Source organism: Dendrobium catenatum, unplaced genomic scaffold (assembly GCF_001605985.2).
Source record: "Dendrobium catenatum unplaced genomic scaffold, ASM160598v2 fragScaff_scaffold_821, whole genome shotgun sequence".
Lineage (NCBI taxonomy): Eukaryota > Viridiplantae > Streptophyta > Magnoliopsida > Asparagales > Orchidaceae > Dendrobium > Dendrobium catenatum.
This window is the reverse complement of record NW_021319283.1, coordinates 321,274-339,825: the sequence shown is the minus strand read 5'-3', so window position 1 is coordinate 339,825 and position 18,552 is coordinate 321,274. Positions and strand designations below refer to the sequence as shown.

Below are 18,552 nucleotides of genomic sequence, written 5' to 3'. Positions count from 1 at the left end.
TGGAGGAAAGGATTTCCTCCATGGAAGGACAAGTAGCTGATCTCTGGGACATGAAGAAGAAAATGTTGGAAATTCACAACCAAACGACAGCCTCCGTGGCAAAGGGGAGGAAGGAAAAAACACAAATTCTGAAATTCGTAGGGAGGAAGATGAGGTGGAAATTGTGGAGGGAGAAAGAAGGAAACCATATATGGCGCCTTTCCAGAGGGAGGATAGAGGAGGTAGGTATGGGGAAAGGCATGGGTATGGAGGGACGGAGCAAAGGGGTGCTGATTGGAAACGCCGGGAGGGTTATTATGGTTGTCGAGGTGCTGATTTTGAAGGAAAAAGAGGGGAATTCAAAGGTATGGCAGGGCAAGGGAAGACTGGGTGGGCCGAGCACTTGGGAGAGGGGAAGCTATGGAGGAATAAGGAGAAATGGTGAAGATTAGAAGGTGAGGAAGTTGAAGATGCCTATCTTCGAGGGAAAGGATGTGTATGGGTGGATCTATAAGGTGGAGAGGTACTTTGCTGTTAATGGTCTAATGGAGGAGGAGAAGCTGACAGCAACAGACCTATGTTTGGAGGGGAAGACATTGTCATGGTACCAGTGGAGAGACCAGAGGAGACCTATCAGGGGACTAGAGGAAATTCAAGGATTGCATAGGAGAACATTTCCAAACTGACCGGGGAGGAGATTTCTATGAGCAATTCTTTTCTCTGGCATAGGAGGGATCAGTAGCAGACTACCGGGAGCAATTTGAGCACCTAGCTAGTAGGGTGGAGCAATTATCATATACGATATTGGAGGGGAACTTCATGAAGGGGCTGAAGGTAGAGATCAAAGTGGCAGTGAAAGTTCTGATGCCTCGTGACTTGGGGGAGACCATGAAGTTGGCACAGCTGGTGGAAAATCAAAAGAATCTAGAGAAAGGAGTCAGGAGCAGTAGCTTAGGAGGCTCTTATAGGAGGACCGCTCTTCTAGCACCCAAGGGGCCTGCATCAGGCAACATTAATGAGACCACTAGGGAGAAGCCAGTAGGAGGGAGTGAGAAAAATTTCAAGAGGCTGACAGAGAAGGATATGCATGAGAAGAGGGCAAAAAGGTTATGTTTTCGATGTGATAAGAAGTATACTCCACAACACAGGTGTAGAGATCGAACTCTTCAGGTTCTCACCGTCTGTGTAGAGATCGAACTCTTCAAGCTTTGAGGGAGGTGAGAGAGAAATGGATGATAATTTACATCTAGATGTGGCGAAGGTCTCCCGGAATTCAGTAGTAGGATTCACTTCGAATCATATGATAAAGGTGAAGGGGAAAATAGCAACAATGGATATGGTTGTATTGATTGACAGTGGGGCTTCCCATAATTTCATTTCTGCTTAGGTCGTCAACCAACTGTGAGTGAAATTGGTGGACACCGGTTATTATTGGGTGATGATGGGTACAGGGAAGGTGGAGAAAGGCCAGGGGATTTATAGAGTGGTGTTGACCATCCATGGAATTTAGGTAAGGGAGGATTTTCTCCCACTAGAGTTAGGAAGTACCAATGTCATCCTCGGAATGAAGTGGTTGTTAACCTTGGGGGAAAACAAGGACAATTGGGGAGTACTCACGATGGAATTAATGGTAGATGGGAGAAAGGTGAACATAAGGGGAGCTATGGTATCACTTAAGACCATGGTTAGGAGCCTACAAGAGGTGGGGGAAGATTATCTCGTGGAACTACAAAAGCTAGATGTGATCAGGATGGAGGAGAGGAGGGGTATTTCTCTTTTAGTGCAGTCCATGATTCAGCAACTCGGTAAGGTTTTTCAGCCACCTCAATGATGGCCACCTCCATGGGAACACGAGCATATTTCCACCTTGAGGATAAGGTGGATCTTTGGGAGGGGAGTATTGTTAGACTGGTCCATTAGACCGGTCCAGCCAGTCCAGATTGGAGTGGCTCGACGAAACGGAGGCAGAACTCTTCCGCCTCCTGCATTGTCGTGTGAGCCGCCAACGCTCACAGAGCTTTTTAGGAAGGATTTTTGAGGGATTTGGGAGGGAAATTTGAATGTAGGAACTGCTTAGGGGTTTCCTTTTGTTTTGTATGCATTAAATACTTTGTTTTCCTAGGGTTATGACATCTTGAATTTGGCTGAAAATTGAGATCTCCTATATTTAGGTTTTTCTTTGGGCTCTAGCGACGTTAGAGATTTGGGAGAGATCAATCCTCCTCTCGAATAGAGGATCAATTGTATCTTGCTATTTTCCGTTTTCCTTTCATCAAATCATACAAATTATTTATTGTTTTCATGGTTTTGTGCGGACTTTTGTGAAGAATCCTCGCTGTTTTCCGAAGATTGATAGGAAATACTTGAGATCTACAAGTGTTTCCTATCAGAATGATCAAGCAAGATTAAAAAAAATCAAAATTTACGTAATTCAGCTGAAATAATCCCATGTTAATGGCCCCATGGAGATTGAATAATTTACTCAGCTTTAAAAGTGGTACATGAAGGCTTACACTTCAAATAAAGTTGGAGATAAGAATAAGGATATCCCTTTCTCTAATCAAGTGTGCAATCACATGCTACGAAAATAAATACTAGATGTGGAGAAGATGTAGCTTTCGTCCCCTATTCTATTGCAAGTCCAAATGGGAACTTTTCTTCGCTATAACCAAGAGATTCTTCCCTTACCAAAATCACACACAGCAACACTTCTTCCTTCTTGAAAGAGCCAAAGAACACCTCTTGTAAGCAACTTAAAAATCTTCTTTTTATTTTTTGGATGCCACCCCTCTCCTCTCTTTGTTTCTCTTCTTCTTCTCCTCTCCTTGTTGCTTCTTATTGTGGGGTAATTCAGGAAAATGCAATCATCTATTTATATAATACTTAGACATGAAAGGTAGTAAGTTTGAATTTGGTATCCACTATAATGAAAAATCAAATATGAATTGACTTATATAGCACCATCTTAAAAAATCAAGTGTAAATGAAGTTTAAGTTGTGAACCACCAATCTTGAAAAATCAAGATCAAATCTTATCAAAGATAAACAATTAACAATCTTCCACTTTAAAAATGAATATTTCATGTACTAGTGTAATGATCATTTTTGAACACTTGTCTGTGCGGCATCTCCATGTCATTAATCGTTATTGTTAAGTGAAACTTTTTAATACCACGGTCCATTAGTGCAAAGCTTATCAAACTTTATCTTATTATTGAATTGCTCTTTAATTCTGATTTTTCTCTTATAATGTAATAATGCCCATCTGTTGATTGGAAGCTCCAACTTGATAGAAACTTTATTTTGCACTGCTCTTCATAAATCATTAAGCAATATATTTCACGTTGATTCCCACTATTATGATACTTGATGTCATATACTTAGTATAATTCTTGCTTCCATGAGATACCATCATAATTGTTTAATTTGAAACATCAGAACTTAACAATGCATTTCATATACTTGACTCCAACTAAAGATATTGTTATACCATCATGCGCCTTTAACTTTACATGGGCTAGAACCTCCAATCATACATATAGCTCTATTTTTTTCAGCAAATATAACCACCAAAAGTTAACTTAAATGTAAAAAATACATCTAGATTAAAACACATGATTAGAACAAGCTGGGTCCAAAATCCACTATTATTTACACTTGTTATATTCAATCATCAAAAGAGCATCTCAACTTTCATAACTAGAAAATTTTTTGGTAGTACTTACATAAGCTAACTTATCCTTCTTCTTTTTTTCTCTACAACAACAACAACAACATTAAGACTTTATCCCACTTTATGAGGTCGCTACATGAATCATTTTTCTCCATTGTATCATGTTAAGAATCAAATTATCATTTAAATCTAATAGAGAAAGGTCATTTCTAATATTTTATAATGATGTCTTATTAGATCTACTTCTACATTTCTTAGCATAAGCCAAATCTAGTACAACTACCCTCATAATCGGGTTATCAGAAGGACAGCATTGGAGCTACTCTAACCTTTTCACATATATACTCGTTTCACATTCTGTTTATAAGTGTGAAGCCAATCATCCACCTAAGCATGATACATTAACTTAATTGCTCTATAATTTACACACTCATGTGCATCACCTTTATTCTTAAAAATAAGAATCAGCATACTCCTTTACTCATCTAATATCTTTTTAGTCTTCAAAATAGTATTGAAAATTGGGTAAGCCAAGAAATTCATTCAAATCTCCTAAGCATTTCCAAGCCACTATTAGAATATCACTAGGTCCAATAGCTTTTGACCTCTTATAGCTACATGATGAAAAAGTGGCAGATATAGGTGTGTCATTGCTCAAAAGTCGCTTGAACATTTCAACTTGCAAAAAGGACTATGTCAGCGCATCCATAATATAAAAAATGCCTGAAAATGACACCCATATTGCCTAGGTTGTTACACATAGGAAAAATGCAAAAATTTGCTCACGCAAGAGGCGAAGGCATCCATTTCGAGATGCGTGAGAAATGAGGAATTATGTGAGAACGCGATTTAACTAATTAGTTTATTATTATTATGATTGTAATTGAAAATTTAAAAAAAATAAAAAATGTAACCCAAGCTTTAAAATTCTCTAATTTCCTCTAACCTCGTACATGTCCATCATCGTGTAGGGGTCTTGTCATGCTTTATTTTGCTCATTTTCAATATTCGCTTGCACAAGATTCAGCCAACCACTACCTCTTGTTCCAAAATTGCCCTGAGCCTGTCCTTCCCTATGTCTTCCCCTTATGCCACCATGCAACCTTTTGACTCCAACCCCATATCTACAAGAGCCAACCCCTCCTTTTCATCTCTCCACCCTCATCACCGGCCATCTCACCTCTCCTTCACACGAACAAGCACCCAAGACTCTCATCTCTTCAACTCAACTTCTCAACATTCTTCTCCAACTAAAATCCAGCTCCACTATCTCGTCCTCCATTCCTCCCACAAGCTAACACCTGACCTACTAACCTTCTTGTTGTTAATCTCCAGCACAAATCATTGGAAAGCTCTTCTCTTCCCAAACCTCCGCACTTTGCCTTTGTTGCCACCTCTGGCCAACCCCAAACCTACTCGGACACCTTGCCTCTCTAACTTTATGCATCACTACCAGTGTAGAGTTTAGGGGCTTTAGCGTACCGACATTCATGACCTCCTCTTTCCCCCAGTGGGTCATGGGCCCAAACCAAATTTTTCTAAGAGACAAAACGAGGCCAAAGCTTTTTCTCAGGATCGGGTCAAACCTGTCGGATTAGAGTAAACTCCTTACTACCAATTTCTACCCCGGGTAGAGGTCTAGTTGTTGGCTACTTTTTAAGCACAGATTCTTTACCCCCTAACCTCGTCTTTAGTTTTCTCTTTCCTTAAGAGCTCTTTGAAAAAGAAGGTGCGTAGCAAAGAAGATGTTCAACCAGATTGACACATCCGACAAAAAGCGATTTAGACTATATGAGTATATAAAAAAAATAAAGAGAATAGATTCAATAAGAGTATGAGGTGCGTAGCAATGAGTGGTCCAGGCGCAGATGAGCTATCTCTACTTTTAGAAGTGTGCTAATGTCTTAAGAAAAAGTAGCTGCTTCAAAAACATGCAACCATCTTAATGGTGTATTTTTATTACCATGCGGTTGTCTCGAGAAGGATACAATAATCTCGAGAAGCCTACCATTACCCTTAGAAGTTTGTAATAATATTAAGAAGTATACAATTGCCATAAAGAAACATACAATTATCTTAAGCTGTGTGCCATTATTCAAAAATTACATAAGTACAGTGTAAAACATGTCAACACATTGTGCAAATACAGTTAAAAACATGACATTGTATCGTGTAGGCGCATTGAACCATGTGATAATTGAACTATAATATCTTGATCGAGTCCATCATCGCCCCCGCCTCCTGCTTTAAGTTTAAGTCGATAAATTCCCCTATCCTAAATCAAAATTGTGCCAAGCATTTTGCTTTTAACAATAAGCCTTAATATAAAGTTTTTTATCATCATCGAAACAGATATTTAACTATAGAGGCTTGCATTTATGGGAAACTTTAAATTTTATCATAAATTCTTCATAAAATGAGGGCAAAATTTCTTAATAGTATCTTATTCACAACCTAACATACCCTCTAAAATTTTCATAAGTAACAAAAAAATCCTCTCTAATAAAGTTGAGGTTTGAATTTTCGGAGACCCATAATAAGTGAGAAAAAAAAACATAATAGTAACAAAGGCTGATTTTCATCAACAAGAATCACATCAATATTTTTCAAATCTTAAATGATGAAAAGTAACTCACTCAAATATAATTTAACATGCATGCACTCTTGCATGAAGTAAATATAATCAATGTTTCTTATAAAGTTTGTTGAATAGGCTTTTAATCATATACAAAGACTCTAATTTAAGTCATAAAGCTTATGCAATTATCTCCTCCAAGACTTCTGTTAAAATCTCATCCGCCAAACCTAGTTAAATCGTTGAGAGAACCTCCAACTCAAGCTTGCCTTATTTACTCACGATTAAAGGCATCTTGTTATACTTCATGAGTGCTTTTACAAGTCTGTAATAAAGAAGGACATCACACATCTTGGTTCTCCACAACAACAACAACAACATCAAGCCTTTATCCCACTACGTGGGGTCCGCTACATGAATTATTTTCTCCATTGTGTCCTATTAAGAGTCAAATTCTCATTTGAATCTAATAAAGAAAGGTCATTTCTAATATTTTCTAACCAAATCTTTTTTGGTTCTCCAAATGCCAAAAATATTTGTATAGTTTGGCTTATGTAAGCCTACATTCACATCCACATAAAGATCAAATAATCTGCTAAGCATTTAAAAATAATATATAAAGGATTATGCTTCATATAAAGTAGGAAATATGGATAAAAATGCCACGTTGTCTAACAAATAAAGAATGAATAACAAGCTACAAAGATGAGGGCTAAATGCGGAAAAGATATTGTTGCTTTAGTTACTTCTCCTTTTTATTGTTGGAGCCTAAATGAGAACTATTATCTACTATTAACAAGAGCTTCCCTCTTGCCAAAATAAAAAATAGTAGCATTTCTTCGTTCTTGAAGAAATTGAAGGACACATCTTGTAAGCATCTGAAAAAAATTATTTTCTTTTTTGGATGACATCCTTCTCCTTTCTTTATCGTCTCTTATTTTGGGATAGTTCAACCATTCCTCTGTATAATGCTTAGACATGGTAGGAAGAAGCTTGAATTTAATAAACCTTTAGTTTGGTGGCCATCATATTGAAAATCAACTATAAATAAATTAATATTAAGTTAGGTGAGCCACCATATTCAAAAATCAAATGTGAAATGAGTTATGTAACCACCATAAGAAAATCATACTTAATATATATATATATATATATATGAATTTTAAATTGGTAGTAAACCTTACAAAAATTAAGATCAAATCTTATCAAAGATGGTTAATAAAATTAGACTTCACATTGATCACGATGATACTTATTTGCTAATTGGTTTCTTGAGACATAGAGGCGCAACAATTGAGATGCTTAAAAGTATAAACTAAGGTTTCATTTGGGACGGTTTTCCTCCTGCTTCTTAAAGCAGTTTTTTAATACAAAAGTTAAAGCAGCTTTAAGAAGCAATAAAAAAACTGTCCCAAATGAAGCCTAAGACTTCATATACCAGGCATTTCAAAATAGGGAAACCTCAATGTATTTTCATAATGTTTGTAAAGCACATAAACCAAAGTTTCAACAAAGTTCAGTAGCATTCACATAAGATAGTTATAGAAGAGAATATCAAAATTGTTATGCATTTAGGTACTTACGCAAGTGCTCCAAATGTACCAGCAAAAACAACAGCACCGGAATTCCGAGCAGCTAAAAGTGCCTGGAGAACATAAGCATTTGAGTTTTGTTCTACTGAACACTTTTGCTGAAGACAAATTATATCGGCAAAAGTTTAACTGAAAATATATGATACTTTACATTAGAAAATGAATGCACGATTTCATATGCGGGCGTATAAAATAGTGAATCATTTAAGAATCAGTAATGACAATATTGTATCTAAAAATCAAGTTCATTGCCGATATCTTTCGTTAATGAACAGTTTGGGACAGTTCATAAGTTGTCTAATTTACAGAAATTAATTGCACCTTTCGCTTCAGAGAATAAGACTGCTGAAATTAAATGAATCGCAATTGTCAACGCACTAATTCTGCATTTCAATTCTATAAAGGTGGCATGACATTATCATAGGTTCTTCAATAGAAATTACCACAGAATCAATATAATTCCATCCTTTTTTAAATAAAAAGATAGAAATTATGGATAACCTACTATTGTTCTACATCAGAAGCATTTAGCTTTGTCAAATTTCCAATATCAGGAATTTCTGCGCAAACTATAGAATCACACCTGCTTAATGCTTCTACAAGCAATTATAGATATTGATTGTGAATTGGAAGTTCAATAAATATAATGGATGCTATGAGGCGCTGAGCTCAATGCATATAGCCAAAGGCAATACAGAACCATGACACACGAGGCGACATCATCTTTTTAATCCCAAATCCTTTTCATTTTTCGATGGATCAATACAATCGTATGGCCCTAGAGCAGCCCAAAGGGGGCTAAATTAGGTTTTCACAATCAAATCAAAATAATAAATGTGTAGCAACCTAAATCCAATTCACCTAGAGACTTAGAAGAGGATTTAGAAAACCTTGAATACTGATGAATAAAGGATATTCAACTAATCTAAAAGAAAGTAGAAATAAGGCAATCCAAAGAACTCTAAACACTAATAGTGATACAGACTCAAACAAAGCCAATATCCAATTTCCAAGCTTCGCCTCGGTGTTTCTCAGTGAATTAATAAGTTACATATAACTTAAACTCTCAATCATCGAGTTATTGTCTTTTTTTGCCTAATAGCCTCATGATTTTGTCCCCTTGGTTTAACTTCCTCGAGCACCCAACATAGAAATGCTTTTGCATAAGCACACTTTGGAATTTCAAAATGAATTTCAAACATTATACCAAAAAGCATATCGATGTTCAAAAGCTCAATTTCATTACACTTATAGGGTTTTTTAATCTCCCATGCTCAAGTAACTAACATCATTGTCAATATCCATACATATAAACAAGAACCATCCACCATAAATATTAGATTCTATAGATTTCCCCTATAGGATCAAGATATGACTCTCTACATATAGCACTGCCCAAAAGGAATTCAAAAGTTGGCTTTCATGGTGTAGCATTTTATCATATATGACACTTAGTTCCCATTTTTTGGCTAGTACATTAATTTGATACTAAGAAAAAAGATCAAAATGATCTCTTAACTCTTTATGAAAAATCAAAATGACCCATATATTAAAGAACAAATTTGGTCATTCAACTCCTTAAAAAAGGAATCAAAATAGTCCTACCATGAGACTATTTTAAGGACTTGAAGGACCAAAATGGTCCTTTAATATAGTTAGGGACCATTTTAGTCCTTCATAAAGAGTTAAAGGATCATTTTAGTCATTTTCCCTTTTGAAATCATTAATAATAGTCCAAGTTCTCAGCCATCAAGATATTGACTGCTTTAGCATAATAACCCCATGATGTAACTTCCTAAGGGATCACTCATCCCAAGAGTATTCTCATAGCAGCATGCTTAACTTTAGTGTTTTTAATAAAATTCCAATAGTTACCAATAAGACACTTCAACTTTTAAAAATTCAATTTCATTATATTTGAGGGGTTTCATATAAACCCTCAAAACTCCACCAAGAAAAAAACAATAACCTTTTTACTAGGTTCAAGATAAACGCTACATCAAGGACAAATTTAAGAAATGAATAAATTATCAATAATACAATAGAACTTCAGTTAGAAAATAATTCTTAGAAGAGAAGTGAATTTACTAGAGAAGCATAAAAAACTAGAACCCAAAAAACTTGTTTTAGAAAAACGGAATATAAACAAATTACATATGTAGATTAAACTTGAATGAAAAAGATAATTTTCCTAAAACCTCCAACGATCTTATCAATCTTAGTTTTCCAAAACATAAGGCCACCACTAGTTCTATGAATGATATGAAGGCATTTTTCAAAGGAAACTGTTTTAATATTATTGTATAAATTGATGCGTTCTTACACCCAGCTTTTAGTGTAAAATTTTCTTGAAAAAAATGTTCAAAATAATGTTGATTTAAATAAGGAGGGATGATTAAAAATGCAAACGGTTATTTTGCATTCAAGAATGAATACATCCAAATCGATCCTTGTCCACAATTGATTTCTTTTTCAAACATTTCTATTTCTTCTTGATCAGATTTGATTCCATTTGAGAACAATCCACGTGTTCTGATTCCTTAGAAACCAATCCATACGCATGTTTAGTTTAAATGTTCCATATTTGTGTTGATTCCTTTTCAAAATCATTCTATAGCAGGAGTTTTTTTTTTTTTTTTTTTTTGGCAAAAATTTTCATTCAAATAGTCATTCTAAATTTTCATGATCCCATTAGGATGGCTAAGTCCATGAATTTGATTATTCCTTATAAGCATATAAGAGATGAGCTTTTTACTTGAGCAAGTGAAGTTCAAAGAACTCGCCAGTCATAACTAATTAGAATCAATGGCTATTTTGACTTTCGGCAACTGACTTTAATGACAAAAGAAAATAAAAGCAAAATTTGATAAATATTGGGGAGAATGCAACATTTTGATGGCCTTGGGTGCTGTAATGGATCCACAGATGAAATTTGTTGTTATAGAATTAGCTTACCTGATGATATATTTTGATGAAAAAAGCTTTAGAAATATTTCACTTGTACGAAGTTTATTATACGAATTATATGAAGAGTATGCAGTGCAGTCTGATTCAAATGTTGAAGCTTCCAAAGGGGTCACAAGGAATAGCTCAAAAGGCACAAGCAGTATAAGTTCAGGCAAGGAGTTTAAGAAGTATAGTGAATGGCATGAGTTCACCTCTTACGTTATAGCAAAAATAAGTACAAGCTAGTAAAATCAGATCTAGCCAAATATCCAGAAGATGGTTTAGAATAGAAAATAAAAGTCAACTATTGGATGTCATATCTTGGTGGAAAAGCAACCAAGCAAAATGTCGTATATTATCAAAAATAGCATTTGACATATTATCCATTCCGATCAGTACAGCCACTCTAGAGTCGACATTCAATACAGGTGAAAGAGTTGTTGACACATATCGCTCCAAGCTTGGTGTTGAAATAGTTCAAGCACTCATTTGCAGATCTAATTGGGTTCGATGTCATTATAGGTTGAAGGGAAGAATCAAGGTAAATATATCATAACCAATAATACATTTTTTCATTGAACTCATATATTTGAATATCAAACATCAACATATTAATTTGAAATTGATCTTTATTTTGTAGGAAGAAGATGAAGAGGTGGAGATTTCTTTGCCTACAATCTGAGTCGTTAAAAGGTAAATTTGTTATTTTCCTTGAAACTATGATTTTCTAATAAATGCTTTGACCACTTCGATGTTATAACATATTCCCTTTTCTTTTTATGATAAATTTTATTTTCTAAATTCTTCTATTTATTAATTGACCTGTAGTTCTAGTCAGTTGTTTTCAGTTAACATATTTTTGTTGATAATGTTAGATTTTCTAGCCTTCTTATACAAGAGTAGTACACTAGTACAGGTAAATAATTGGAACATATTTAATGCTAACATTGGCTGTTACAGATTTATCTTTGCCGATTTTATCCTATAGCATATTTTCTCTTACATGTAGATGTAGCAAAAATTTTGTTGCTTCATGATAGCAAAAAATGAGTTTAACTTTTTCTCTTTTTACTGTATTGCAATATATTGAGAATATTTATTTTTTATCTTTCATCTTAATTTTCATATTTGCATCATATTAATTGGTACTAAAGATGGAATAGTCGGAAGAATATGGAATATCAAAACAACAATAAAAGAATAGTTCTATCTTTTGTTGAGTTTTTATTTTTGCTCTATCATGAAACTTCTTAATGTGTTGTATAATTCCAATTACTTTATTGTAATGATGTAATGATATACAATTTGGTTTAACAATGATATAAAGGCTCTATTTTGATAATGATCAATTTTTATTGTACTTAACTGCATAAAATTTGCACTTGATATTGATCAAAATTTTAAGAAAATTTTTTTAAAGAAAGATGATTGCTCACTATATATTGATTTCTTCTATAACTTAATTTTTTTTTTAAGAAATTAAAAGTTAAAAGTTGTGTACATTTTATGACTAGTTAAGTTATTTATCATAATTGAAAACAAATTTGGCTTAAGTGTTAGAAATAAAAATCCTAAAAAAATAAAAATTTTGTTTTACAATTAAAGAATCGGGCCAATCAAACGAGTCGAGCCCGAGCTTTCCAAATGAACTCGAGCTTTCGAGCCAAGCTTGAGCTTAATATTTTCTGAACGAGTCGAGCTCGAGTTCGAGTTAATTAAAGGTTAAACGAGCCTGACTTAATAAGGAAAATACTCAACTCGACTCATTTACACCCCTAGGTAAGACCATCTATCTGAACTTGTATTTTACTCTTTCTTTTAAATTTGTTGATTCTCATTTGCGTACATTTCTTGCTCTTTGATTCCTACCTTTTGGAATTGTGAGGATTTTGTAACAAGCAAAACTCAAAACTCCATTTAAGAGTTAGCATCAATTATTACGTCGAATTGATGGCTCAGACTTTGCTTCTCTCATGTCACGGATGAGATTCCACCACCTTTTTTAGTGAAAATTTCATAAAATTTACCCTTCTTTTGAATATCTAGTTATTTTTCTATCCTACTTGTCAGATCCAACGACATTCTAGGATATGGAATAGCATGTCACTATTTGTATTGTTTAGATGACCTAGTTAAAGTTTATGGGGAAAAAACACAGAATTATGAGCATTTCCTGCATATTTTTTGCACTTGTATCTTTTTAATATTGCTGAAAACCTCTGTTTTTCCTTCATTTATACTGTTTTTAATTTGCAACTTAGCAATTACAATGGCGCTTAGTTCATAACATATTTTGCACTTTCGTTAATAATCACCACCAAGAAAAAGAAATGCAAAGCAGACGCAAGAACACAAGTTTTCATTTGCTGTATTCACAAAGTGCATAGGGCTAAGAAGGTGCAACTCTTAGCAAAAAGATTATGTTATTTTGCCACAACTCGTCAATGATAAATTTTGCCAAATTCTTGAAAGTAAGACAACAATAAAGTGTATTCTTACAGCAATAAAAAAGGTTTTGTCACCTAGCTCAGAGAAAAAGATCAGCAAGAATGCCTGCAAAGAAGAATTAAAAGTGTCATCTATTTGATCTCTAGTAAAATTAACGTTGCAATTATAGGCGCCATATGTAAGCTTAACGATGAACACTACCAAAAAGAAACCAAAGAATGAAATTCATACCACATAAAATATCATATTAATTCAATTCATCTTTGTTGACATTTTTATGACATTTGAAAAAAAAACTAATGTATTAATGCCATAATTACTAGAAATTTTCTCATGATTTCAATTTGATGTCCTAAGTATAGAAAATTTAAGAGTGCAAAAATGTAATTTATACAATGGGCTTAATTCCTCATTTTCCCCTTTTATCTCATATGAAGAAAACTACATGGGTGGAAGTGTTACTTAGCCATTTATCAAATAGGTGCATTTAGTGTTAAGAAGTGAGGAATCAAGGCGGAACTGTTAGGGAGTGAGAAACCAAATGGGAGCTAAAGTTAGGCAAAATAAACTAATAAGTCCTTTTTAAACCCAAAAGCTTAAGTCTATTGGTAAGGCCCAACCACTTGACATTTTACCTAAATTTTAAAACCATTCAATGTGGGACTGAGCCCAAGACTCTCTTATGCCTTAACAATACCCCTCTTAATTGAAAGCTTTTTACATCAGCCATCACTCATGCAATGGAAGCCCTTTTTAACACTATCAAATAGGAAGCACCAAGTGATGGGGACATCGACAAGAGGTTTCGACGCGTTTATCAGAGGCTACACAGGAGATCGATGGCTATGATGGCGAGTCTTTACTTTTGATGCATGTTCTGTATTAGCATTTTATGTATTAATCATTTTATTTCAGTTTTTCCGTTTTTGCCCTTATGGGTAGTTGGTCGCTTTTGTAGCCCAAGGGGTATTCTAGTCTTTTGTTTTATTTGTCATTTTGAGGCCTATATATATGGCTATCTTCTTATGTATGAGGGGATGATTGGATGAATGAAAAATTATCTTGGTGATCTCTTTGTAAGTTCCAAAACTCCTCTAGATCTCTTTGTGAGTTCATGAGGAGAAAGCTTTAGATCTCTTTGTGAGTTCTAGTGGATGTGGTGTTGAGGTTAGTGGTTTTATTTTCACATACACCTCCTCCTTTGATCCTCTCCATCAAGAAATCCTTCCCCACCGAATTCCTTGGAAGAACCCGAGCCCCTCCCCCCCTTGCCGCCGGCCCCCTTGGGCTCACAACCGTCGGCCACTTTCCCACCCGTCAGCCACCTTCCCACTCACCGGCCCTTCTCCCCCATAGCCCCCATATTGAAATTCAAATTTCAAATTTCAAATTCTTTCCAAATTGGGAATTCCAAATTAGGAAAGTTTTAATGATGAATCCAATTTTAAATCAAATCAAATTGGATTTAATTATTTTTCTTTCCTAGTCATTCTTACCTATTTGGAAACCTCCTCTCCTCCTCCCCAATCCCCTCCCACCTCCTTGATGGCGCCGACCCCTTAATGGGGTTTCCCATTGAATGCTCATTCAATGCTCCTCCCCCTTATTTGAAATCCAAAATTTGATTTCAAATATTATTCCCCCCAATCTCATTAAAACTGAAATTAATTTCAATTTTGAAACCCTCACCCATCTCTCTCCATACCACCAGTCCCTCTTTGGCTCCACCCCATTAAGCCTCCATTAATGCCTTAATTGCATTCAATTTGGATTCAAACTTCAAAAGTTATCCCTCCCAATTTATTCAAATTTGTTCTTAATTTCAGAATTTTGATTAAACCTCATCACCCCATCCTAACCTAACTTCTAACAAAACCCTAGCCTCCTCTCCACCTCTCCTAGCCGCCCCTCCTTCCCCACCCCCACCCCCCTCTCAATTCATCATGTATGGCGGAACCCGAATGGAACTTTGGATTTGTGCATGACGATCGAGATCAAGTCGACATCCTCCAATCACCATTCTTTGACGTGGGCTTTGATTTCGACGACACCGTTGAAGAATACATCGACCGTATCCAATACACCTTAGTTGACGTGATCGACGAGCAAAGGTCAAAGGGACGTTGGATCATCATTGGACGACCATCATCCTCCACCACTCCGGCCACCTTTCCAAGAACGACGATCCTAGGTTCCTTCTTCCTCGGAGTGACCTCGATTCTAATGTGGAGACTCTTCTTCCACTAAAGCCTAGACTATTTGAGCGTATGGGCTCCAAAGGTGAAAGCTCCCCTTATTAAATCATGGATTCTTGTTTACCGTCGTAGCTTTACAATTACTCTTTGCATTTTCTTGAATTGTTTGGTTAATCAACTTCGCTCTTCTTTGCCTAAGCAAGTTAAAGACTAAGAAATCCGAGGATCATTCCGTGTTATAAGTAATAACTTTATTTTGGGAATACTTTGTTAAATTGCTCTCTTTAATTTCTTAAGTAACTCCCATCGTTTCACAACACCAAGAGTCCACTAAACCACATCGATCAGTCATGGTAGTCACCAGCTATTGAACTTTACTAAAACCTAGTAGAAGAGGACAAGACCTATATTATAAATCGCATGAAGAACTAAATTCAAGTTGAACCATCAGCTCTAAAAAAACTTGTTAGGGTTTGAAGAACCAACCGGGGAGGGCCGAATAAACCGATAGCCAAACCTTTTTGTTTAACTCAAAAAGCATAAGACTATGGATAAGGAAAAGCCACTTGGTATTCCTAAAGCCATATTTTCAAAATTCTAATGTGCCATTAAATCCAAAATTCTCATGTGTCTTAACATGTAGCTAAGCCAACCAAAAATTAAATTTATGAAATGTGAAGCCCCAAAAGCAATACAAAAAGATCAGTTGATGCTAGTCATGATAGCATCATAGATGCATCTCTGTTTTAATGATTTAAACTAGAAAGAAAACATAATGAACCACTATTCAATCTTGTCACCATCATTAGCCTTAGCCCAACTATTTGGAGCCAACTATGATCCAGAAAAAATTACTACATCTAATTGGAGTGCTCATCTTTTTTTGAGTGAAGGCACTTATAATCTGTTGTCATAAGCGGCTAACAAACATTTGGAACCTTGTATTAAGTAAATAGGAATTGCATTTTTCCTGCAGCAATGTATACTCAAAATAAAGTAGCGACCAAATTTTAAATCTTTTAACTTCATGTTCTCGATATGATCATAATCTACCAGAATACCTCATTTATAGCAGCAAAGTTGATGCGGTACATCATTAGCTAAATAAACTCTTAGGACTAGCTTCCCTTAGGAATAGCTTACCTTCTTAGTTTTTAGAAACTTCTTAGCTTATTATATATAGGCATTGTAAGGGGAAAAGGAGATGATGAATATTATATCTATTTTGAAGCTTTAAAAACTTGGTATTTGGTTTCCTATTTGGTATTTCTTCTAACATATCCATTTATTCTGCTGATCCACTACATCAGTAGGTATCAGAGCCTGGGGCTTGTGAAAAATGACGGAGTGTAGAAGAAGATGGTTTGTTGACGACGATTGAAGCTGAAGAAGATTGGTTGTCGACATCGAAGAAGGTGGGTTGTCGATAATGATTGAAGTCATCAATCCTTTCGAGCAGTTCAAGTGATTACATCACTTGATCAAATAAATGATTTATGGGATAATATTGGTCGTTCCTTGGAGAGAATACGAAGAACGGCGGAAATTATACTGGTGCCTTTGCTCCTCTCCACACAATCGGCCCAGCTTCAGCAAGATTCCACCCCCAACTCTTCTACCGCTCCAACTTCCACTCTGATGATGCGATCCCCGCCCAACCAGCGGCCCCTCGCCAATGCTTTACGTGAATGCAACCATATCCACAATCAACCCTCCGTCATCAGCAAATCCCCTCTGTTCCAACTTCTACTCCAATGGCATGATCCCTTGCCCGACCACTCAATCCACAATCATCCTACAACCGTGCACGCCCCGTCCCACATTCTGCTGTTGACCTCATTATGAAATCAAAACAAAAAAAAAGGAAGAAATGAAAATACACGCTCAAATCCATACCTACGCAAATACTGCAGAAATCCCGCAATGAATCCTGCCGAATCGGCGCCGTTTGCATCACTTCCCGGAATTCCTGCGTAAAACCTACGACGACGGCCTCGATTTCGCTCCTTCTCGCGTCGTTAAATACCGACTCAAAGGGGATCATTCGGCTGCTGCTTCCACACGACCGAACTTCCGTCCCCTCCTCTCTTCCTCGTTACTGCTCCGAAATCCCTCCTCTGCTTTCGACCGAGCTCTCTCCCACGACCCTTGTCTCCATCCCGATCCTCCTTTCGGTTCACAGAGAGAGAGAGTGAGAGAGAGAGGCTCCATCTATAACCAATAGAAGTCGGAATCCACGAGCTGCTCCCGATCTACCTATCCCGCCGGACTCCTCCTGTCTCAGTTCTCATCTGGCCGAACCCCTAGCCGCAAGAGGTCGAGCCTCATCCTTCTGAACTCGACCGAGACAACACCCTCTCCTCCTTACCCGTCGCCAGCACCGAGAGTGGCCTCCGATTCCACTGCCTTGGCCCGACTCTACCTCCTCATCTGACATTCTCTTCCTGTCGGTTCGGTAGTTGTCGCATTTTGATCGGAAGTAACTACAGAGCTCGTTAGCTGAGAAGGTAACTTCCTCCCTTAGGCGCGCTTCCTCGGCTTCATCCTGTGAAAACCGAGAGGAAGTAGAGGATGTATGCTAAATCCTCTCAAAATTTGGCTCTAATCTTTCATTAGTCTTAATTAATCATGTTTGATTAATTATGATTATTTATAATTAAGTATTATTAATTACCAATAATTATAATTAATTAGTGATTTTGATTAAATTTAATTGATTATATTTAATTACTTCTAATCTTAATTAAGTAATTATCTATGATTATTCATAGTTAATTATTGTTAATTAATTATAAATAATTATAATTAATTACTAATTATGATTAATTTAATTAATTATATTTCATTATATTTTTAATCTTAATTAATAATTACTTATGATTATTCATACTTAATTATTAATTAATTATAAATAATTATAATTAATTACTATTTATGATTAATTTTAATTAATTCTAATTAGTTAATTTAATTATAATTAATAATAATAATTAGTTTTTTATTAATTATAATTAAATAAAAGAGAACCTCTCTTTTGCCTCGGTCAACGTGTTAATCCCGCCGGCATTCCTCCTCGCAAAGATATAATGCCTCGATCCCTAAAACTCTGGGAGCCTGTTTTCGTTGTTTGGGGCGGACCGGAAA

General features: G+C 35.8%; 1 protein-coding gene across 1 annotated transcript in view; it reads right to left on the bottom strand.

Annotated features, from left to right (window-relative positions):
* LOC110106031 (GDT1-like protein 1, chloroplastic) overlaps positions 1-18,552 on the bottom strand; it is a 51,898-nt gene that overhangs the window by 9,319 nt on the left and 24,027 nt on the right. Inside the window, exons 4-5 of the mRNA XM_028696710.1 lie at positions 13,265-13,318; positions 7,811-7,872 (exon numbers count right to left, since the gene is read on the bottom strand). Of these exons, the coding sequence (XP_028552543.1) occupies positions 7,811-7,872; positions 13,265-13,318 (116 nt within the window). The remainder of the gene's footprint in view (positions 1-7,810; positions 7,873-13,264; positions 13,319-18,552) is intronic.